This window comes from Nothoprocta perdicaria, unplaced genomic scaffold, assembly GCF_003342845.1.
Source record: "Nothoprocta perdicaria isolate Ctin4 unplaced genomic scaffold, notPer1 scaffold_21, whole genome shotgun sequence".
In the NCBI taxonomy this organism is placed as follows: Eukaryota; Metazoa; Chordata; class Aves; order Tinamiformes; family Tinamidae; genus Nothoprocta; species Nothoprocta perdicaria.
Window position 1 is genome coordinate 2,192,416 of NW_020455316.1, and position 24,102 is coordinate 2,216,517.

The window sequence follows — 24,102 nt, forward strand, 5'->3', positions numbered from 1 at the left end:
AGATAATGGAGTTCAGGTAATTTTCATTTTGCTGCTGTTACATATGACAGCAGTGACAGGCTCAGTTCTTATCTTGCTTCTCAGCAAATATTTATTAAGCTACCTACAACTCTAGTTTTATTAAATATGGCATGTATTACTCTGCTTTGAAACATTAAAGAAGCTATAACAACTCCTAAAAACAAATGAAGCCCATGGTGTGCCTGAAGTAAACAGTGGATATGTTCAGAAACTTAGAATATACATATATTTATTTTTAGTGGTTGGGGATTGTCTTTTCATTTGCAGGTGCAGTGGAACAACCATCAATAACTGAATATTTTTCGTAAGTGACTCTGGCCACACAGTATGTGGCTGGTTCAGGTAAGTCACCAGTTAACTGCATGTTCTGCTGCAGAGCTGTTTGGTGCCCTGTAAATAGTGGTGTGTGTTGTTCGGATTTGCGTGTTTTGTTAGAACTGTTTGCACAAATCCCCCTGCGGATCCCATAGTCTCTGGAACAGGAGTGCTGCTTTCCTGGAGGGTGGGAAGCGGGAGCAGCCGCCCCTGCAGCTGGGCCCAGAGCAGGGSCTGGGAGCCCCACGGGCTCTGGTCCCGCAGGCCCCTGTTCCCACCTGGATCCGTCTGCTCCGTGTGCGCCGGGATGCTCCGAGTCCGGCTGCTCTGCGCCTCGCGCTCCTGCCTCAGAGAATGAACTGAACCCTGCAAACAAGCCCTTTGCTGCAGGGTTTTTATAAAGCTGCTTTTTTAGCTTTTCATTCTTACCTCAAAGTGTTATCAAAGCTCACGTGCCTGACTGTTGCAAAGACTGTCCCAAAAAGTGGATGTTWGTGGCGACTGTGCCTCAGTGTGATGTGTCTGCGGCGTGTGTAGGTGTTCAGAGGATTACTGTGTTTTAATTTCCCTTTAAAAATGAACAGTGAACAAAATAATTGTTTTCAGAGCAAAKAGCTCATATTTTGTCTTCAACCGCATTAAAAAAAAGCAGACTGACTAAACTGGGAAGTAAAATCTCAGCTGTCATAGGACCACCAAAAATAAATATCGCTGTAAAATATCCTTATCTTAAACGTGATGGCACAGGGCATTTTCTGCTCGAAAAGGATGCCGTGGTCATGAGCAGGCAAATCTGACAGCCTAATGAAAGGGGACAGGCTGGTTCTGCAGAGCGTGGCGGGAGGATCGCGCTGCCCTGGGCTCAGGGGATTGAGCAGAAAGCCGGCGYGCGGAGCGGCCCTCTTTATATAATGGCTTTAGCACAGATCCTTCGGGAGCCCGTGGAGAGGTTTGGCGAGGCGAGCTCCGTGGGTAATGGCCAATCATGGAGCGCTGAGCGGGGAAAGCTCCGCGTGAGCAGCCCTTGAAAGCCCGTCGGAAATATTAAATGGGAAAAGCGGCGCCTCTACCACTGATCCCTGGCAGCCCCCGGAGCCGATTCCATGTTTAACCCGGGGGGCTCTGGTGCGGCAGGAGGTGACGGGAGCGCAGAGGGGCTAGCTGCTGCTTCCTGCGCGATGCCTTGTTTTGCGAAACTCTTCCTGTTCGTCCTGTACTTGGTTCTTCTTGTGGAAAGCAGAAGGCACAGGAGGAGGAGGTGGACGAGCCAGCTGGAGGTGCAGAAGGCAAGGTAAGGGGTGGTGAAGGGTAGAAATGCTTCATTTTCCAGGCATGGAAATCTGCTCTGTCAGCATCTTTGTGTACAGAAAGTTCATTACAGTTGTATGAGAACAGCTTTATAGAYGATGTTTTCTGTAATTTTAGGCACTCTTTGGTGCCGCTTTCAGATCTAACTGTAATTTGAGTCTTAAAGGGGCAGTTTTGGACAGAGAACTTGGCTGCTTGGTCATGGTAAAAAGTGTTCTTAGATGTACACGTGAATAGCGTAACTAAGAGCTCAAGGAAGTTGCATACACTTAACAAGTATGGTCAGAGCTCCACGGCATCCCACCATCAAACCAAATAACTRCTTCAAGAGATTATTCTGTTTACTCTGGAGCTGAAATATCCATGTTACTTATATTCATTTAAAAATCCCTATTACAGTCTAACAGTGTGAGGTGCAGGGCTGGTTGGCRTGCATGGTGTTAATAACACAGGAATTGGCGTAGGAAGTTACTGGGGATTTTGAAGTTATGTTTTGAAACTGTAGTGCGTTTACTTCAATTTTATAAAATCGAGCAAACGTGCAACAACGAGTTAAATGTCCTAGTGAAGTTTATTAGATTTGCTGTAACAGATTTGGGAGGTTTACTTTAGAAAAGATAATCTTTGAAACCTGCCAGTGTGTGTTATCCTTTCCTGCGTGGTTATGTCATCCAGTGACAATTATATATTAAAAGGTTGTTTTTCAGAGAGCTGAAAAATAAAAATGGGTTAATCCATCTTATTAAGCGGCTTCGCTCTGTCTGTAAACCTTCGTTTTGTTTTGTTTGGTTTTGTTTTGTTTGGCATAGCACTCCGAACGCTTATTTTAATCCGGAGAGAGTGTTGTTACTTGCCTGTTTTACAAAGAAATGTTGTGACATTAAGCTGAAGCAGCCAGGGCCTGATCCTGCAATATTAGAGCCAAGTGAAGTTTTGCTACTGATTTTAGGAGGCTGCAGTATTGAGTGAAATCTGTAATTCTAAAAACTTTCTCAAATCTTTCTGTTCTATTGCATGTAAAGGACTCAGGAGTATCACTTTTTTTTTTTTTTTTGCAAATAATTGATGCACGGAAGAAGTACTCTGCTTTAAAGGGACAAACAGTAAACATCTTTCTTCTAAACAGTTTTTTTTTTCCTAAAAGTAATGCTATTATCCATCTTAATATATTTTTGTATTTTTTACTTTATTTAGTTATTGTAAGGTAACATACAACTACAGTGCTGTTGCTTTGCAGAGTTGTGATAGAGAAGTTAAAACTTTGCTAAAATTGTTTATACAAGTCAATTTAAATGTCATTTAAAAAATGACACATAATGAGTTTAATAAACAGCTCTCCAGGTAGGTAAACCAGAAGTACCATACACCTGAAATATAAGGCAATTAATTCATAGCCCTCTGCATGAATTTCAAAAATAGAGACAATTTATGATATTTGTTTGCCTTTTTTTCCCTACATAGTGAATGCATTTATTTAAAAGTATATAAAAGTGTTTGGGAATGTCAAGTATGAATGATAGGTGAATTATAGAGACTTCCATAACACTACAAGTAAAGTGTATTGGTATTTTAATTTTTTGTTTGTATCTTTGTATATGAAAAAATGTTTATCTCTAAACCAACAACGACTGATCTGTTCTAGTAAGGTCAAATAAAAACCAGTGTCTGTGTTGGCTTTTTTGTTGTATACAGAAAAATTAAAGCAAAGTGTCTTTTAAAAATTTTATCACACTTCCTGCTTAGCATTTCTCCTGTTGACTTAGCATATGAATATAGTAAATTTATTTTACGGTAAATGTATGAGCAAGGAAAATCCATTCCTATGAGTGGAAATCTACATTTGAGAAGTATTTGAATTAGATAGCTTGTTTAGGACGATGCAGCAACCTGGTCTAAAGTTGTTTATTTTCAAAAAGGTCAAAGCATTTGTGTAAGCACAGAACTTTGTCTAACTTATTGCCTGTTGGTTTCATAGGGGCTCTTACCCGAGGGCCCCTAGGAGCCAGTCTGGAGCCTTTCAAGGCCCAGGGACCAGGTGTCCATTCGCGTGCAGTTCTTGGGCCTGAGCCTTAAGGGAAAAGGAATATGTTAAAGCAAGACTGTGAAGTTAGGAGCCCAAATAAAGAAATACCAGCTTAAGTTGCATGAAACTTGAATTAACACTCTTTTGTTAAACCTGAACTTTAAAATGTTATTTTTTTCTGTGTGAATAGTGCCTTGTTCAGTATGTTAAATGGCTAATCCCTGCTTAATGGGTGGCTGCTTTGTATCTTTATCTTTCCTTGCTCCTGCGGCCACAGCCTCACTCACACGCACCTATTTCCACAAAAGGAAGCATGATTTAAAGAACCAGCAAGCTATAATGTTTGCCATCGTGTGTGTATATGTATACATATGTTCACGTTTTCCAGTGGTTCAATCTGTCATTTACTTTACAAAAGTTCACATAGGAATTTAGTGGTCCCTATCTGCGTAAAGTTGAGTGCGTTCTTGTGCCTGGTGAGTGCTGCACAAAGGCAGCCTTTAGCTCCACCATGAAGTGAAAATAAGGGCTCCTACCTAACTCAGAAAGAGTTGCTGATTAGAAATTTTGCATTTCACTCCGTTTTTGAGAAGCCAAGTGGCAAATGAACTGCAAGGAGGAACTGCTGCTAGTCGCTGCCGTGACTGTTGTGGGGCACGTTGGCCCCATGTCTCGGGATCGTAACTGTGAACAGATTTCTGGAAAGGATGAGGAGACTTTGGTGCTGCAGGGGACTGCAAAGTGTGTAAAGATGCAAGTGCCGGGGAAGGCGATGGGCTGGGTCAGGTTTGCTGTGTGCAGCACCAGCTGCGGAGCRTGACTGCAGCTTCCTTGCGGCACCAGCCTCACAGCAAGTGCCCGGCGAGCGCTGCTGGTCYGTCCAGCCCCATGGATTTGAGGCAGTTTGGGGTCCTCCGCAGTCGCTCTGCGGTGGCTGCAGATGAGGAACCTCAGACCAAAGCTAGCAGTCCTCCTGGACTCTCCATCTGCACAAAAACTGCATGGAAACAGGTGAAACGTGAAAAATGCTGCCTATAAAAGTGCCGATAATGCTGCCGGTGATGTTTATGGCCGTGTGTATGGTGTGCTCTGAGGAAGGTCCTGGGAAGCTCCCAGCCCTCTTGGCCTGTCTCCTTCACCACACGGCGGCCCTTGCCRTGGGATTTAGCCAGCTCCGGGGCGGCCGCTCCACCTTCCCGCGCGGTTGTGCGCAGCCTCGCGCGTCAACCGGGAGAAACACTGAGCTTTGGAAACAGAAGTTGCCCTGAACTCCTCCAGCTGAGGAGCCTGTGCTGAGATACCTGGAGGCGGGTAGTGATTTGGAGCAGTTTGTTGTTTTAGTTTGTTCTATTTTGTTGTTGTCAAGGCGCGAAAGCGTCAGGTTGGTATCTTTTGCATCTTTTGCAAAGCTATTTTTGCCTCCCTCTGTACGCTCCAGTGATGGCTTTTGGAATTGGAGGTCCTAGCCGGAACTGTTTGGGTTTAAGTCCGGGGTGCTGTGCAGCCTCTAGCTGTACAAYATCTGCTGTCTTTGCATTTTTGCAGCCACAGCGCAGCACTGGTTCCTCGGCTGCCGCTAAAGCAGCAGCCACTCCGTTTGCCTTCCGTGGAAATGAGGAAACTCAGTACTGATGCAGGACAGGCGCCTTTCTCACCCTGTGGAGGCCAAAGGAGGTGCCTGTGAACAGCCCATGTCCCATGACCAGATTTGTCGGCATCTTTTGTCTCTGCAGTGTCCTCTGCCAAGCAGGCTGTTCATACAGGACAGCTAAGCATCGTCACAGTGCTGCACCGCTGCAGTTAAATAAATTGGTTTACTTGTGCTGCTTTTGACACGGTACAACTCGCACTGGCTTTGAATGGGAAGCTGTGAGGTCCTTTTTGGTTTTGCAAGGCACAGAATTGCTCTCAGCGTCTCTCCTGTGTGCTGCCTGYGACAGGGCGCTTCACTGAATGCCAGGAGATTTCTCTGAATGCCAAATGGAGATTTCTCTGAAGAGTATTTCACCGGGTTTCAGGTCTTTCCCTGATGAGCAAACTCAGTAAGATCATTTTTCTGCCCCTCATTTTTCTGAGGCCCTTCTATGGGCTGTCAAGTGAAACAGTGTCACCAGCTCTAGCTTGCAAAGGGGAAATAAACCCACTGCTCCACGCAGCTCTCCTTGACGAGCCAAACTTGCTTYCCAAGCCATCCCTCTTGGCTGCTGTGCATGCGTGTGTCCCATGGCTTTGTACTTCCAGGCAACTGTTAATGGAACCTGGGTTGTAACTTCCTTTGCTCCAGGGCCCTTTCCCTGCTTCTCCTTTACAGGCAGCTGGCGGAGAGAACATCTGCAGCCCAGATTTGGGTACCCCTTATTTTTCTTGCTRCTCTTTTAGGTTGAATCTTCTGACAGGAAACATTTTCCCTTATCTGTGATTTATGCTCCCTTTGCTTCCACTCCTTGTGTCTTGCACTTTAATGACCCTTATTGATTCTCATTGTCCTTCCTGCACAACTGGGAAGTAGCAGGGGATGCTGATCCGGATTTTCTTCTGAAAGTGTGTGCAGTATCTGCCTGTCTGCTGGTTAGTTATCTGCCTATGYCATTTTAGAGACTTTCTTGCACTTTTCTCAGAGCCTTGTTCTCATGCATGTTTTAATGCTCTGATATAATACATGATCTTTAAATAAATTAAAAATTTTTTTTTTTTTTTTTTGTTTCATGGTCAGTGAAGTGAAGGATTGGAGGTCTTGCTCACTTCTTTGGATAAATGCATATTTTCCCAGTGCCGCGGAGGGCAATGGGAAGTTTTGCTGTTGTTTCAAATGAAAAGGCAAAATGCAGCCCCTTTCACCACACAGACAGCTGGTATTTGGCCAATACTCATGAGTACTGGGCAGATATTCTCAGAGTTACATATGACATTGTACAGCTATCGCTGGAAAGAGCAAACTTTTTCATTATGATACCAGCATGGTACCAGGCAAAGGTACAGCAAGATGATGTAATTTTGGTGTTCAGAATCTGCATGTTCTATTTTTGCTTCTTCTGGGTCATCGTATTTGCAGGAAACAACATGCTCCCTATCTGCTCTGCATCCAGGCTCCTCCATGAGGAGCTGCACTTTTGGCCAGAGAGCTGTGATGTCCGAGGCAGAGAGAGCAGAGCCTCGTCTACACTAACACTTGGAGAAGCAGCCTCAGGACTTGTCGAGCTTGGTAGCTGCTCTTCCAGTCCCCATTATGGGCAACAGTTCTCACAAAACTACCATTCGTGCGGTAAACCTTAGCAGAGACTCTGAAATAACAGGGAAGGAGATAAGCCTCAGAGTGCTGCTGGGAGTGCAAAGACCACAGATCAACCCTATTGCTGTCTTTTGCAGCCACATCTATAAGAAGAATCATGACGTGACCAAAACTTGGAAAGGAAAGACGGAGCAGCTTCTCAGAGTTGATGACCATGATTTCACTATGAGGCCRGCTTTTGGAGGTGAGAATAATATGATTCTGTCAATTTTATGTTCATCTGTTTTTTAAAAATGCCTCTGGCCAGGTGGCTCCTCCCTGCACCAGTGAGAGGGAAAGGGCTTGAGTGCTTTSAGCAGATACTTCGAGGTCATCCGAGCAGGCCTCATCCTTATTTGCACTCTGCTCAACTACATTTCTTCTGTTGTTGAAGCTGGTCCTTTTTGCTATTTTTCTTCAATGCTCAGGACTGAGCATCATGGTAATATTTCACTCTGTTGAGGAGAAGAAGCTGCAGGTTTCATTGCTCATTTGTAGTTGTGAGGTAGCAATGAGCTTCTCAGTTTACTTGATAGTAGTTGCATAGTAAGTAGTTGCAGGGTGGATTAGGGAAGGAACATGGCCTTTCAAAGACAAAAAAAACCCAAAGAGTCATGGGATTTGCTTCTCTGAGGGACTGGGACTGTCTGTCCAGCCTTCTTTTTGGGTTGATATCCATTTCTCATCAGTGGTTTCGATGACCTCTTAGACTCCCTCACTCCCATCTTCTGTTCTTCTGAAGCATTGCAAGGTTGAGTCTGCCTGTGTCTATGCCAGAGTTTTTCCTTTCCCCTCAGAAGATGGTGCTTCTGGTGCTAAAGATCATTCCTGGCCCACATGTGTGCCTGTCCCGGTGACGCTTCTGGAGCAGCAGAGAAGGGAGCAGCAAAGCCCAGAGACAGGTCCAGGTTTGATAGTCCCATAGCGGGAGGCATTGAGGACCTGCAGCTGTGGCTGCATGCCCATCCCATGGACACGGGTTGCCTTGTGTGCTACTGTGGGCCCCAAGTGGACAGCCCTCAAACTATGGAAGTGGGAAGAGGGGGATCCCRCACACTTGCCTTCTGGCAGCTTGTGGGATGGCAGTGACCACTATCTTTCCAAGGGTGGATGTAGAAACTAGAGCTTATCTACTTGATAGTAAAATATGAGCCAAAACAGGACAAGGAGGAAAAAATAAAAAACTCGGAGACAGAGTACAAATATGGGACCAGGATTTGTTCTGCTCACTTCAGCTTAATGGAGTCTGTTTTAGCAGTAAACGTTTTTGCTCCGAATGTTTTTGCATTGTTTAGTAAATGTCTAGCTCTTGCCTAAGTAAAACTCCTTCCTTGAGCAAGCTGAAGCCGGTGACAAACTCTTGCAACTCCTGCAACTCTTGCAAAGGGAGAAGGGGAGCAGGCTTTGCCTCTGAAAGGCAGAAATCAACACCAGCCTTTTGGAGTGCCAACAAGGCTGCAGTTCACCAGGCGCCTGGGTGAATTCCAGCAGGACTTTAGGCTCTCCTGGAGCTGCCTTATCCCAAGGGCTGGCAGGAGTGGAGAACAGTGACAGGGAATCTCTCCGTACATAAGCAGGCGCTGCAGCTTCGCTCTGAAGGCAGATTGCAGCAGTCCCCTGCTCGGCCAGGGCATTTGGTGGCCACAATGTGCTCATGGGCCCAGCTGGGAGCAGGCGCTTTGCTCTGAGGCATCCACTCACTATCATGGTGCTAGGCTTCTGCAAAGATCAAATATTTACTATTTTTATCAGAATCATGGAGCCCATGAGGATGATTTCTGCAGGCAGTTCACACCAAGCAGACGTGCACATTGTTCCCCAGCTACTCTAATGTAGCTGCATTTTAATCTCCTTCTGTTGCTGTTTTCCTATGCTACTTTCTGCACTTCAGAATAGCTCTAGAGTCTAAAAACTCGGAGAGGCATCTATAAAATGCATATAACTCAGAAATGTATATGATATCAGAAATATAACAGCTCTGATGAGAGAGTGGCTTTTTATGCAGGGAGCACCTGATTTCTGTAACTTTYGCTGAAAACAACTTCATGTTACAGATCTGCCCAGTATAGAGATATGGAATATCAACAAAATTGTGCTAAAGCCTTGGAAAGCATTGCTCGTATGCAAGGAGGCAACTTGTATTTTATAGGTTCTTGCACAGCTATGGACTTTTATATTGAATTTTTAGTGATGGATGAATATAAAAGAAAGAAAAATGAAAGCTTTTAAAGAGCTCATCCGCGTATTTTCTTCCACAATGTTATTCTGCACACAGTCACGGTGATTTGCTCGGCACTGTGATTTATTCCAGCTTTTCACAGTGGTAAGTGACAGTGAAACTGATGTAGTCTGACTGGCATGTGACATCGTGGCTGTTGTGCCGCTGAAGAATAGCAGAGGAGCCTGTGGGACAGGTGAGACTGTGTTTGGTCACTGCTCTAAGACCCTTGCTGCTCTCTGAGCCCTGCTGGGGACCAGAGTCTAACTGGGAATCCAGCCACATGCTATTGCAGCAGGCCCACAAAATCATGCTGTAAATGAGAAATTTTTCATCTCTGGAAAAAAAATATAAGGAAATTGTGAGTGACATTAGACTACAATGAAGTCCCTTTCTGTAAATGTGATGATTCCCAAGCTTGGAGGAATAATGGGCAGCTGTTAAACTCCAACATTTTTAGTGAACCATCCTACTTCATCATCATTTAGCTCTTATGGAAAAGCCTAAAGCAAGGATGGGTTCAATAGGAAATTCACGGTGGCCATGCAGGGGACATCTGCTCTTCTGCAGAGACCAGTCCAGCAAGCTGCCAACACAAGAGAGTRGTGGCCACTAGAGAGAACAGGCTGGGGTTACACAAGGTGAACCGAGAGRAGAACTTTAGAGGAAAGAAAAAGGCTTTTCAAGAAGAGATATCTTTGGGAAGATCAAACAACCAGGCAAATGTTATATAAGTTGTGTTATTAACAGCCCAAAAGGCATGGGCGCCCTGCCTTGATCAGCCCATTAGAGATGGGTTATTGGGTGCAGTGCTAATGACACAGTTTTGTGCTTTGCTCATGTTCAAAGTAGCCTCCATAACCTAAAAATAGACTGCATTTGTTCTGACCCTTGGGAAGTTATTTCCATGTCAGTGACCTTTTTCTAGCCAGCAGATGTTCAGGTATTATTTATAAATATTAATATTTGAAGATTATGTAAATGTTTGTTCTGCTGTCTTCCTTAAACACCCATTCTAAGCATTCCATCTATGACATCTCATATTTTACAGGGAGCCTGTGAATAAGCAGCTTTAGTTGAGTCTTAAAATAGCTCTATATCTCCTTTGCTGAGGAAGAGCCTAATGCTGTATTTCTGTATTTCTTCATAGCCTAACACTAGTTAGCCCTTGCTGGCCTTTCCACACAGCATTTTCCTCTGTCTGGATGGACGAGGGGTGGTGGTGGTGAATGAAGCCCCTTTGTACAGTGGCTGGAATTAAACTCCCTTCYTGCTCAAGGACGATCCGCGCATGAGAGATGCAAAGAAAAGAAGCTCCCTGCAGTGAGGTGGCAGCCTCTGGTTTGTCTGTAAGCCAGAAGGGTCGTTTTTATGTACACCTACAACAATATACCTATCATATACATTAGAATGGTGTTGTCATATATATTGTGAATATATATTTTGAATATATAATATGTAATTGTGAATAATATATATATTATATATTATATATTATATATTATATATTATATATTATATATTATATATTATATATTATATATTATATATTATATATTATTCACTGAAGATTGTAATCTTGCTGCTTGCAGGCACTGGGTCTCTTGTGAAAGCTTACACAACTGTAGGTGCACAAAATCATCAACAAAGTCTCAAACCTACTTGTTTCACATATAGATATTTTTATTCTCAGGGTCTAGATCTCCCTCAGTCCTTCAAGGAATGATGAAGGGACATAGAGACCATCTAAAGGAAAACAATGAGCCTTTGAAATCTCTGTCAAAGAAAAATATTAAAGAGATGTCACAAAGTCTTAGTTTCAGAAGTGGGGATGAAAACTGACTCCAGGCATTTTCATGGTAAGACACCCTTTATACCAAAGCCTGCTACAACGCTAAAAAAAAAAARRAAAAAAAAARAGAAAAGAAAAAGAAAGATAAAAAATAGGTTTGTTCTGAGTACATGTTTCTGATATGCGGGGAATAACTGACTGGACCTTTGCACCTTTCAGGCTGCTCCTCAGATCATGTGGCTTTAGGTAATGAGACATGCTAGATGTGACAGGCTTTGAAGTTGGGCATGTTTTGAAGTTGTTCCTGGATTGAACTAATGGGAACTTCATGGGCTTCTCTGAGAGTTTAGCTCTAGAGTAGGTGTGCTGGGAAATACAGGACAAAATTTGTTATTTGATATTCTGCAGTTCTTGCAAGGCGAAACAAACCACAAAGTGCTGGGCACTGTCAAAATTCTCCAAAATTTCAAGGTATGTAGGTTTGGCTTTTGGCTCAATCTGCTGTCTTGATTCAACCATGTAACACAATGCAAGTGGGTCTCCCATAAAGGTCTTCTAACACTGGATATTTTCTATAGGCAGCATCGAGCCAAATGTATAATGTTTTTTGCTAAAGAGCATGTCACACAACTGAGCAGCTTAGTGTGGAGGGGAGAGAAATGAGGCAGCAGGTCTCAGCTGACTGGGAGGACACAGGGTTGGGAACCTGGCCAGGCAATAAACCCACGTGGAGCCAGAGACCTCGCCTGGCTGGCCCCGAGGTGTCTCGTCAGTACCCAAGTTTGATGTGAAGCAAAGCACCAAAATGCAGGCATTTCCAGAAATAAGTGACTTCAGCTTGCTTGGMGGCTGCCGTTATGTTGTGCCTGAGATGCACTCGGAATAATCTGCCGACAGGTTTGCTTCTGCATTGTAAGGAGAGGTCTGTGAATTTATGAAGTTTGTTAAGAGTCCAGGGCTCGCTCTCTGGCTATATTGRTGCTGCCGATAGGATCTGGGATTTGTGTTCTGGGATTTGTGTTCTGCGAGATGCTGGTGTGGACAGTGACAGGGGTAACTCACACTGACATGTGTTCTTTTTCTAGAAGAAATGTTTCATGACAAGATTATACAATTTAGCTCCAGACCTTGATCTAAAAATACTTGAGCCCTTGTGTAATCGGAATAACTCCCTGAATTTGGCTGGCACTTTTCCGAGGCCCAGAAGCACGAGCTGAAGAACTTTGCTGGGCTGCAGGCTTTGAATAAAGCAGTGCTGCTCCCTCCCCGTGGTCGGATCCATGCTTTCACCTTCCCTCTCAGCAATGAACTTGCTGAGGAGGAGCCTGAGCGCTGAGGTCTGCGCGGTGTCGCAGTGTCCAGGTCTGGGCCCACCTGCCATTCTGCAAGCCGGGTTGTGGATCTCACCTGCATGATCCTCCAGGCAGGAAGACTCACAAATCTGTGCTGTTCTACTCTCTCTCTGAAGTTCTCCATAATTATAAATATGAATATTTATAAAATATTTTTATGGCAAGTAAATGCTGGTTGAAAAGAGTTATTTTTTTTCTTATCTCTATAATCCAAATTGTTTATCCTTGGTTTACCTATTGTCTCGGCTGTTCTTTTCCCTTCCCCATCACACCTTTCTCATCCCTCCACTCCCTTTGGATAAAGAGATTTTGTTTGTTTGCTCATCCTCAGCGGCATTTGGTGGTGAATTTGGTGAAGCATCTGGAGCCCCAGTGGTTCAGCAGTTTAGTTTACAGAGAGACAGGATTAAACATCCAGCAGTTCCCTGCTGATTTCAAGGATTAGTGAGACCAAAAAAAATCTCCTGACATCTTTCTGTGACTGATCAACAGCTGTTTAATTCAACAGTATGTTCTGCAGCCAAGATGACCTTTAAGGAAACCCAGGGTTTGTTTCTGTGGCTTAAGCAGAGCATTTTTTTACAGGGCTTCTCTTTTGCTTCAGACACTGTACACAATTACAGTGTTCACGTTCAGAGCCTCTGCAGAACTGGATCTCGACAGAAATTTTGCTGATTGATGGGACAAATAAATATGCAAAAACCTCACCCTCAATTTCAGTTGTCGCTATCTGGGGTTCTTTCACCTTAAAAGTTTCACGGAAATTAGAATTTTTTCACAGAATTTGAAATTTTGGATAAAAACTGTAAGAAAATAGAGATTAAAACTGATTCAGCCTGGTTCATACATGACTGGGAGAACAGAGGATTTAATTTTGTGTAATGATTCAGATCAGCAATGTAAAGGTTAATGAGGGCACATGTTGCCTTAGCTGCTCCTGGCTACTTCAGTATTTTGGCAAATATTGCCATGCCTGTGCTCTTAGTACAGATTGCCCTACTTGTCTRCTTGAGCCTGCCATTTTTAAAGCCTAGAACTGGGAGAAATAAGAATAAAGAAATGGGAAAGAGAGTGAGTGTCCTCCTTTCAGGAGGTGTTTTGATGAGCTGGTGGTGGATGCTTGATCCTTGGAGATTTTGCAAAGTACATGTATATGTGCATGTGTTACATGTGTATATGTATCTACCTATCTATCTATCTGATATTCTTCTCATGCAGCCCTTCACCAAAGTAACTTAGGATGCCCTTGATATAATTTCTGTGCTTTCTCATTAAGTGTTTTACATGCTACGAAGAGCAGAAGGCAAAAAAGCAGTGACTGCTCCTGGTGACTAGTAGGGATCTGCCTGAAAGAGGCAGAGTAAATATTTCCACTGAGAGACAATTTTTACAGACTCATCCTGGCAATAGCTGAAACAYTCGGCATTTGAACCTAGAGTTCAGATGATTTTTCCTTTTCTCTGTTCCACTCGTCATTTTATTGTCCTCAAATTCATGATTAACTATAAGGAAGAAAGAAAGCAAAAGCAATTTCACGTGTACGTACAGTACACCAAAGCCAACCTCAGAGTCGTCTCTGAAGAGCTTCCCAGGCCTTGCACTAAACTCCTTTTGTTTTGGGTCTAATAAAGCTTCCTGACAGCTCCAGCCTGAACCTCAGGCTTTATCCTTGCAATTGGGGAAATGCCCTTTATCTTGCAGCCAAGCAGAGCCTGTTGTGCAGCAGCATTAAGAAAGGTAAGAAATATCTGTTCAGAGCATGCACCTAGTACCTTATTTTCAAAGACAGATAGAGAAAGGAAGGAATAAATGAGAGGGGGGGAAAAAAGATAAATTTGTTTTATTCTCCCTTGGCCTTCTTTTTTTTTTTCAATCTGTGGTTGGTGTTCAGTTAAAACCAATTACCAAACACCACCAATGCTTGTACCTGTAGATGCTTTCCAGAGCATGAGCTACAGGCAGGCTCTGAAGGGAGCCGTGTGCCTGCCCTGACATGGGCCCTGGTGGTGTCTCCAAGCCAGTCTGTTGTCCAAGCCCAGGGAGGGATATGGCACAGCAGCCTGGATAGAGAGGAAACTGGATGGGGTGGTAGCGCCATTCATCATAGGGGCTTACAGTGGAGCTGGTCCTGAACAGATTTAATTGAAAGCCATCTTGCTAGTGTATGGATTAAGCCCTTATGAGACTCGGACATCAATGGATTTAATATCCCCTAATCCTCCTTCTGCTGGGTCATGGGATGTAATATCATTATGGGGCCTGCATTGCGTCGTGTCTGAACGCCGAGGCGCTGCCCTTTCCTGGAGCGAGGAAAGGGATGAGCACTAGGGAGCGAAGGAAGCGGGCCTTCCTTCGCGGGAAGGAAGGTTACRCAGGAAACACATGGCTGCACCACAGAGCCATTGGGCACTCAAAGGCACGAAGAGAATAGATAAATGCTTGAATCATTGCACAGGGCTCTCGTGTGCCACCACTTATCACTTGGCTGCGTACGTGAGCAAAGCAAGGCAATGGTAGCCTGTCAGTAGAGTTGCACTGTTGTTTTTCCYGTTGGCGATGCTGCATGCCAAACCGGCTATTATCACTACAAATACAATGGCTTTTACTGCTTGAAGTTGGCCTTGTTTAATGGGAACTATCCCCCCTACCCAAACACATTTAACTGAGAGGGAAGAATGCCACATAGACATTCTTTGTCTTAATGCTTTTAACTTTGGCTTACTCTGAGCTATATCACAGAGCTCAGGAAGAACTGTGACGATGACCAATGCAGACCAAATCTCAGAGCAATTTCACRTTCAAACGACTGCATTAAAATATTCTATATAAGACAGCAAGAGTTGTAGTGAGATGCAGCATTGCTTACCAGGTCAAATGAAAGAACTAGAAGTTAAAAACAGGCTCCCTAAAACCAGCCCTCTGTAAATTAATCTGCTGATTGGACCTTATAATATTCCACAGCAACTCAACTGAGGAGGMCAAAAGGCAGCAGAATACAGTGAAGTTGTATTTGCAATATAATATTTGCACTTAATGAAGCCTCAGTTAATAGGAGCACCAAGTGGGATATACAGAATATTGTATATGAAAACAATCTGTTCTGTGGTCTGGACACATATGCTTCTCCTGGGACTCCTTAGCAGGAAACAGCTAGCAGCATTCCCAAGTGTCTTGGGAGCTGGGAGATGCCTTCCAGGGGCTTTCAGCTCTCAAGTCTCTGCTGATTTCCCCAGGGAAGCTGTGAAGGAGCCAGAGAGCTTAGCAGCTTTTCAGTTGAGGACTCTTCTGCAGACACCCTGGTAAGGTGTGAAAATGAGCTATGGAGGCTGGAAGTGCTGCCAGACACAGCGTGGGGAAACTGTGGAGCCTATGGAGCAGATGGACCGAGGGATGGGAGCAACACAGGCTTGTCTGTTCAGAGTGAAAAATCTTGCTGAAATCCCTGCACTCCTGAGCAACATGCCAATTCTGATTAATCGGAATTTGTTTTGACCAGCTGGAATCGTCACTCTCTTGAACTGTGGAAAACAAATGTTCCAGGCAATCCTCCTTCCACTTGAACAAATTCTAGCAAGACATGAACAAGAGCAAAACGCTATTTGCTGGCATTTCTTTAAGCATGAAGTGCGCAGCGAGCGCAGCTGTGCCTCTGAACGTGACGAGTGTGAGCGTGGGAGCTTTCAGGAGCCATCTGAAAGTGCTCGGTTAGCACGTTTCAGCTTCATGGCCAGGGGCTCTGGTCACTTAGATTAGRACTGATGGTGCAGCAGAGCCTGGTGCTGCTCCCCACCGCTTGCTTCGAGCTGCCTGTAACCCAGCACAGGCACCGAAGGACGGTGCAGATGTGATAAGCTAGAGATGAGCGTGCAGAAGGGGGACAGTGTCACCGTCAGGTGCTCTGCTGTAGGTCACTSGAGCTGCCTACCGAAGCCCTATCAAAATGTGCATCAGGGCCAGGCACAGCAACCAGCTTGTCTCACAGATATCGTGATTTCCCACCTCCAGCCAYGTCGGCTCTTCCTTCTCTCCCAACTGAGGCAAGTGTAAGGTTTTGTTCAAAAGGCCTGAAGCTGCGTGGGAGTCGGGGAGCGCCGCAGMACACACAAGAGCAGGATGGATAGCAGCTTGCAGAAGTACACCGTGTTCCCAGAACAGCAGCTTTTCAGCTGTCTTGTCAGATGCACAGTGTGTAAAGAGCCCGGAATAGTCTTGGGGAAGATGAGTCTGTAACAAAAGGCAGGCAGGGCAGAAAAGGATCATAGRTCCAGAAGAGGATCATAGAGCCTCTTAAATGCCATCTAACTGCTAATCAAGTTCCAAATATAAGTTCTAGAAATCCATGCAAGCCTCCTTGAAGGCCACTGAAGTCCTCAGCYCTCAGCTATCTCATCCCCTGCATTTCTGCAGAGTAGCTGCAATGGTGAATCCACCCAGACCTTTCAGCATTTCCTGAATTTGGTGCTCCAAACCTCCAGCCTCTTGGTACTTCGTGTGCACGCTCTGTAGGTGTCTCAATGCACCAGTCGGAGGGACGGGATATCCAAAGGTCACAGATACATAGGGAGTTAAGGTATCCTGCAGCAATCTCTTCTGTTTGTGCTATACAACTTTGTGGCGCTCTGCAGTTCTCTAAGTAAAGTGAACATGGAAGAGCAGCGTCTTCCAGGCACAGAGCCTCTGCGCTGGTTTAGATGCAAATGATGTGGAGTTCTGAATCTGAATTTGAGTTTGTGTCCAGATCCAAAGGAGGACATGGAAAAAAAATGGAGGCGAGAAATGATTGTCCTCACTAGAGGACAATCCTCTGGTGGACAAAAGGAAAAGGTTGTGTGAAGACAGACCATACAGAATTTAAATAACTCAAGGAGGTTTGGGTCATTTAAGAGAAACTGCCTAGAGGGAAATTTTGATAAAGCATTTCTGTTAATGTAGGAGTTTGCATTCATTATGGAGTGTTTTCTGCATATTTATCCTTTGTGAATTATCTGGTTATTAATTTTAAAGCTCCTATGAAAAAATATTAGCATCTAATGAGTCATATGAATGAAAATGATGATGAGCTCTTGAGAGATTAATGTAGCTTGTCTTGTTGATAAGAAATGAGAAAACCACAAGTGAAAAGTTATTGCTTGAAGTTTCTTCTACTAGAAAAAAAATATTTTTTCTACTCAGTCCCCTGTTTCTTGGGCTAAATTCATCCATAATGACCTGAAATTTATGGTGGAATGGCTCAATTTTTAAAAGCATATGCAAAAGTTTCATCAAAGCTTTTGCTCTGCTGGGCAGGCTTCCAACACTACAGCAAATGCAAGAAGGAAGAGAATTTAATATTTCAGAAGGTGCCTCAGATGGTTATGCACTCTTTCCTTTGTCCTCTTCCTGAAGAATGATAGACAGAAAAGAATGACATAAGCTCAGAAATGATTTGCATGCTGCCTTATAGTGGTCATTTAATGCAGATGGTCTAAAAGAATGGTTGTTTATGTGTCTGAATGTCATTCTTCTACAGGCCCTGCAATTCCGGTTGGAGTGGATGTGCAGGTTGAAAGCTTGGACAGTATTTCTGAGGTTGATATGGTATGTAAAACTCTTCTAAGTCATGAAAACTCTCTCCTACTTGAAACCCACAGATTTCAAATGATGGGTATGGTCACATTCAGGAAATCGAGAGGATGATATTCAGACACAGATCAATAAAACTTCAAGAGGAAAACTTGAAAATTAAATGGGAGAATAATCAGTGTTATGAAGGATATGTTGCAATCAAAACCATGACTAATTGCATATCTTTCATTATACCTCTCAGGGAGTTGTTATTGGTTTGCTTATGGACATTTGAAGGCGTATGTTGAAGCTGGTGGAAGTGCTGCTTATTACATGTGTTTTCTTCCTTAGGGAACCACTGTGTCCATTTGTTTAAATGGCTGCTTAAAGGAGGTACTTTAGCAAAGCAAGCTGGCATCATAAATGAGAACTAGCTGCTCCCTACCACTTCATCGCTAGAAGTCACTTCTGTAATTCAGCACTGAGGCACACACTTGGGAACAGTCAGGGTGGCCTTGAACTACCTCTGCCCAAGGTGAATTTGGCTTCTACTTAGAAACTTTTTCCATCTGGGAGCCATTTTTCAGCCATTTTCTTTATTTTTACTTTTTTTTTTAAAAAAAAGGAGTAAACACACATGTGTTTGTTAACTCTCAACAGGTTTCAAGCAGTTGTCACTAACAAGTATATCTGCAAGTTTTGCAAGTTTCTTTTTTTTGACCATACTAAATGGAACAAAAAGATTGGAAACAGRAAAGACTGGAAAGAGAAATGGAAAGGGAGCACAGAGAAGAGGAGAAATCTTTTGTTCTTCTTCTCCTTTTGACCTTTCTTCCTGGTTCTTTTTGATCACCGTGTCTGGAGGTATCTAGGCAAAACAGGCCTAGGGAAGGCCTCGGAGGAAGACCTTTAGCTTCAGTGCATCTGTAGTTTGTAATGCCAACTTGGGAGCCGCTAGGCCGTAAGACGGAGTGCGTGAATGAGAGCAGCCAAGGGACATTTAAAGCATACGCTCTTAAAGGCAGTGCTTGTGTGGCACAGATGGTCTGTGGCTGCGTGTGCCGTCCAGAGGTGCCCCTGGGGCCTTGGCTTTGTGGAGCATGGTATGTCCAGGCACTGTCCCATGCGTAGCACTTCGGTGGGTTCCTTTGCCTCTGGCATAGCATTCCTTCCCATGGCTGACTATGGAACCTGTTTTCCGAGGAGCTTTATTTCCACCAGCTATAAAGTGACCCCTTTTTCTCTCAGTTTGTAGCTGGCCGTATGCACCAGCCAGAAAGGAACGGCCCATTAATGATTGCCCCCTGCCTTATCTGACTTGAACTGTGAGGAAAGAGACACCCATTGGATTTTCCACTTAAAAGCCACCAGCACTTGCCACTTTGGCTTGATGTTTGCTCACAGCAGTGCTAGTGTGTTGGCCATCATAGGCCCCTTTGGGAGGGAGAGGGGCTAAAGATGAGAGGAGAGGGCTCCTGTCCAGCAGGACTGTGACAGGTGCYAGTTAGGAGCTGGGGTTGTTGCCCCGTGTCCTCCCTGCCCTCTGACAGCAACTGTAGCTCACTTGTGGGTCCCCTACTGATGCCACACATGTCCCCCATCTTCTTGGCCGGGAGCCTTCCTATCTGCAAAGTACCAAACCAGAAAGTCAGATTAATAGGTGCCTCATTAGCATCAAAAGAGAAATGAGGGCCTGACGGTGGTAGTTTTAAGAAGCCCTGGCTGAGTGCTAAGGCCGAGCCACTAAGCCGTGTTGCCGCCTGCCCGGGCCTGGCAGCCATGGCTCTGTAGCTGCCACGGCCACTCACTTAACGGAGGGCACAAAGGGAAAAGTGTATTTGATCTCTCACCATGAGAGAGGAGAGTCAGCTCTGAAAGCAGCAGCTGCCAGGTTGGCATCAGCAAACAGATGTTTTCCTTCCTGTGACTGAAGCTCCTGCCCCCCCCCCCAACAAGCTTAAAAGAGAGATTTATACTCTTGTATAGCTGGAAAAACAGTTCCCTCTCTTGGCTGCTGTTTGCAATAATTTAGTTCCTTTTTAGGATAAATTGCTGTGCGTTTTGCCTGATCATTAAGCTAATTCTGAAAGGCTTTCCTTTTGAACCTATTATGGATCCTACAGTTCTTTAACACAATTTTGTCGGAATTCAAGGATCTTTCATGTGGTGCAGTGTTTCTCTTTTGGCCTATTTGTGTCCTTTTAGGACCACATATTACAGGCTTCTGYAATTCATCTGCTGCAGGTAATTCAGGCTATAGAGCTGTCACATGACATGAACGTCCTGCAGGACCCCATGGAAAATGCTCCAGCACCTCCTCATTTCTAGAGTGCCTCTAAGATAACTTACGATATGAGTGGCCGTATATTTTGTTTTATATGGAGATTATTTTGGTGGGAAAATYCATTCCCAAGAGTATTGGCCCAAGAAGGACACAGCTGGGAGGGAGTSGGTCTCATCTACCTGGTAGCAACGAGATTTCTTTCTGAAATAGATGTGGATGCAAAATGCGACACTGACAGCCCTCTTTCTGGTTCTCTTCCTCTTTCATGAAGGATTTTACTATGACTTTGTACTTAAGGCACTAYTGGAAGGATGAGCGCCTCTCCTTCCCCAGCACCACCAACAAGAGCATGACTTTCGATGGCAGACTCGTGAAGAAGATATGGGTGCCAGACGTCTTCTTCGTGCACTCCAAGAGATCCTTCATCCACGACACGACCACGGATAACATCATGCTGCGAGTCTTCCCTGACGGTCACGTCCTCTACAGCATGAGGTAAAGGGGCAGCCCTCGTGAGTGCCCCTCGGGTCTTCCCTGCACATTCTGCTCTTGACCTCATTTTGGTGACCACAGGAACAGTTCCTAACAACTCCACTGCTACCGCAGCTGAACCAGAGTCCTATTTTCAGTCCTGCTTGGTACCAGATGCTCCACAGGAAGCTGGAAGAAAACCTGCTGTAGGCAGTAACAGGATAATCTCCTCCCCAGGGAAGCACGCTCCGAACTCTTTGCAGTCAGAGGAGAGCTTAGTCGGTCAGGAGTGTTTGTGCCAGGGTCAGTGTGTGATTAAACTGGAAGCTGCTGATATACCAGATGGTGACCTCTAGAATTATCCTATTTTGCTTCCTGTTTGTCTAGAAAAACTTGTGCTTTTTTGTTTCTTTTTTTTCCCCCTATTGGAGTGTGTGCATTGGTATAAAGGTATAARTTTACTGAAGCTGAAAGAACTGCTTTAAAAACACCCTGATTTTCTAACATATTTATTGACTGAAGGAATTTCCCATCAAATTTCATTTCCCTTARAAGAATACAAGAATACATGTGGAGAATAACACACTGCCAGAGGAGAAAAGCTCAAGAGCCCAAACAAAAAGACATTACCCAAAGGCAGAAAACTTGCTCCAAGTACAGTGACCTTTGAATATTTTATGGCATAGGAGTTTCTATTCTAGTAGCTTTCTGGAATTTACTCCTTTCTTGAAAAAATAAGTCTCAGGAACTAGGAAAGCTTTTTTATAAACTTTGATTTGAAAGAATATTCTTCTTTGAAGAATATACCTACTGGAGGTTATTGTCCTAGCCGGTGTGTATAAGAAAGTGAATACTCACTATATGGTTTACCTGTGAGCACTTGGTGCCTTTGGGCTTTCCTTGAGCATCTGAGATCTTGAGCATCTGAATCCCCATGGCGTTAAGCTGATATGATATGATATGATATGATATGATATGATATGATATGTTATGATATGACCCATGGACAAGTGTGCCCTTCTGGAGGGACCTGGAGGCCAGGCCGATACCTTCAAAAGGTGCAAGATTGCCTGCACTGGACAGCTGAATCAACCCCCTTGTGAATGCAGTCARTGGGTTTGGATGAAGCTCACCCTGGGATGCACAGATGGACTTGTTCTCTAGGCTCTGCCGTACGGAGTGTATTGATTTGATCTCTGCTGATTAAAATAGCCATTCAGAGCTTTTTGTTAAAAGCATTTTGTAGCACTTGTGGTTTTCTCAGATGTGTGTTTACCATGTGCCTGTGATAATGTGAATATAGACAGACTGAATTGAGAGGCGTTTCATGCCTCATGAGGGGGCCCTGTGCTTTCAAGGCAACCTTCACAACTCCACTTTAATGGAGAAGTATTTTATTGATGAGCTGAGTTTCTGTTCCTGACTAATGAATTGTTAATGACTGCAGGCTATGCTACAATTCAGGTGACCTTGAAAAAGGAAAATAGCACCAAATTACACCATTGTCATATGCTACTCACAGTTAGTCATTACTGCAATGTCCATTGTTGAACATATTCTCCAAAAGATAATTTAAATTTTAAWTTAGCTCATATTACAAAATTCTGCCCTGCCTTGTAGTCAAAGCCAATACCATGTGCTTTTTAGGACTGATAATACACATGTCAGAGTRGGATTTGGACCACAATCCCTTGAACAGAAGTTCTGAAGAATTTAATAATAATAAAGAATTTTTATTCTTTATCAACATGCACAGTGAATCCAGAAAATGTCACAGCTAACATAAGTGGCCTCTGAAATGTCTGACTGACAGCCCATTTGCCCCTGTTAAATTGGGAGCTCCACTGCAAATATATCCACAAGGGAACTTTCTAATTCTCTGGAAAATTTGTCACCTGATTTTATGTTCAATTATAAATCTGGATTATAATTTCTTTGGCTAAGATTTGGTTTCTTTGGCTAAGATTTGATTTTAACAGAGATAAACTTTTCTCCTTGAAGAGTAACTGCTCCCATTTTACACTGCCTGCCCTCAGTAATAAAAAACTCTCCCAGGTTAAAACAATTTGATCCAGAACTGAAAGAAGCCACTTCTTGCTTAATGTTGTATACACTGGAAGAATTTCCTGGCATGCCATGTGGCTGGTTCATGGCTTAGGCTTCATTGGTAGGGTGACTATGATAGCAGCTGAACTGAGGGGAAAATGAAGAATCCTTGATCAAAGTAGACATAAAGGAACCTTGAAATGTAAATGGTAAAGTTATTTTTCAAGTTGTTGTTTTGTAGGAGAAACCTACATAGAGTAGAAATATCATTATTGTCATTAGTATTAGTGTAATCTCCAAGACAGTACTTTAATTCCTTGGTAAGTATTGAATTTACAGTTTCCTTGAGAGTTCACAGAATCACAAAATGGTTGAGGTTGGAAGGGACCTCTAGAGATCATCAAGTCCAACCCCCGCTGACGTTTTGTGCAAAGTCTTTCTCACCTGGGCTTCATATTTAATAGGTATGTTCTTGGGTGTTTTATGCTAATATTATGTATAATTGCTGGTTTTAAATCTGCAAATAATTTTTCTATATTAACATTTTCTCATCATTAATCCTCACAGAAAATAACCCTTCTGTGTTTGGTGTTCTAGGATCACAGTAACAGCAATGTGCAACATGGACTTCAGTCGCTTCCCCCTGGACACTCAGACCTGTTCTCTGGAGCTGGAAAGCTGTATGTTGTGTCTCTGTTCCTAGCTAAGTGCACTCTGTAGCTAGCTGCACACATGTAGGCTAAAACTTTTCAGAACATAGTCTATTTTTGAGACTAAAAAAATGTTTACTGAAGTCACAGGGAGAGTCTTTCTATTGATTTATTGGACATTATATCTGGCCTTTTTGGTGCAAGACAGAGGGGAATGTGCAAGGAAAGTGTTCTTGCATGAATTTTAGTATATAGCATTTACAAAAAATAAAAACACTATTGGAAGTGTTCAACGTAAGTTGTTTTTCAGCAGTTTAATGATGTGAAGATTGGGGATGAGCTTTTACAGTGTTCATTACTTCTGGCTGGAAAATAGCATTTTCAAATGTAAAAAGTTGAGTTTAATGATAGATGCTTTTGGTTCCTCTAAGTTTCATCGCCAATATATGATAATCTTGATCCTGCAATCACTTTGAATTGTCCTTCTGAACTTAGAACTTTTAATGGAAAGTAGTAGTTTGATAAAAAACAGCTCTTCAGACTTTCTCCAGGGTGTTCAAAGATTAATGTCTAATTGTTTTGAGATCCTAGCAGCTGTTTATCTGAAATTTTCCTTTACGAAAAAACAGAATAACAAAAATACTGAATAGTTGGATTGGAGGGACACTTGTGGAGATCAGCTGGTCCAATTTCCCTGCCCAAAGCAAGGCCAACTTTAAATATAGAGTGAGCTGCTCAAGGCCATATCTAATCAAGTTTTGATTATCACCATGGCAGTAGAGGCTCTATAAGCTCTCTGTGCAACCTCTT

At 43.6% G+C, this 24,102-nt stretch overlaps 1 protein-coding gene across 1 annotated transcript in view; it reads left to right on the forward strand.

Moving 5' to 3' along the window:
* Positions 1-1,499: 1,499 nt before the first annotated feature.
* Positions 1,500-24,102, forward strand: part of LOC112946602 (gamma-aminobutyric acid receptor subunit rho-2) — a 28,989-nt gene continuing 6,386 nt past the window's right edge. Inside the window, exons 1-5 of the mRNA XM_026038473.1 lie at positions 1,500-1,627; positions 7,034-7,140; positions 17,807-17,874; positions 20,397-20,620; positions 23,240-23,322. Of these exons, the coding sequence (XP_025894258.1) occupies positions 1,515-1,627; positions 7,034-7,140; positions 17,807-17,874; positions 20,397-20,620; positions 23,240-23,322 (595 nt within the window). The 5' untranslated portion in view covers positions 1,500-1,514. The remainder of the gene's footprint in view (positions 1,628-7,033; positions 7,141-17,806; positions 17,875-20,396; positions 20,621-23,239; positions 23,323-24,102) is intronic.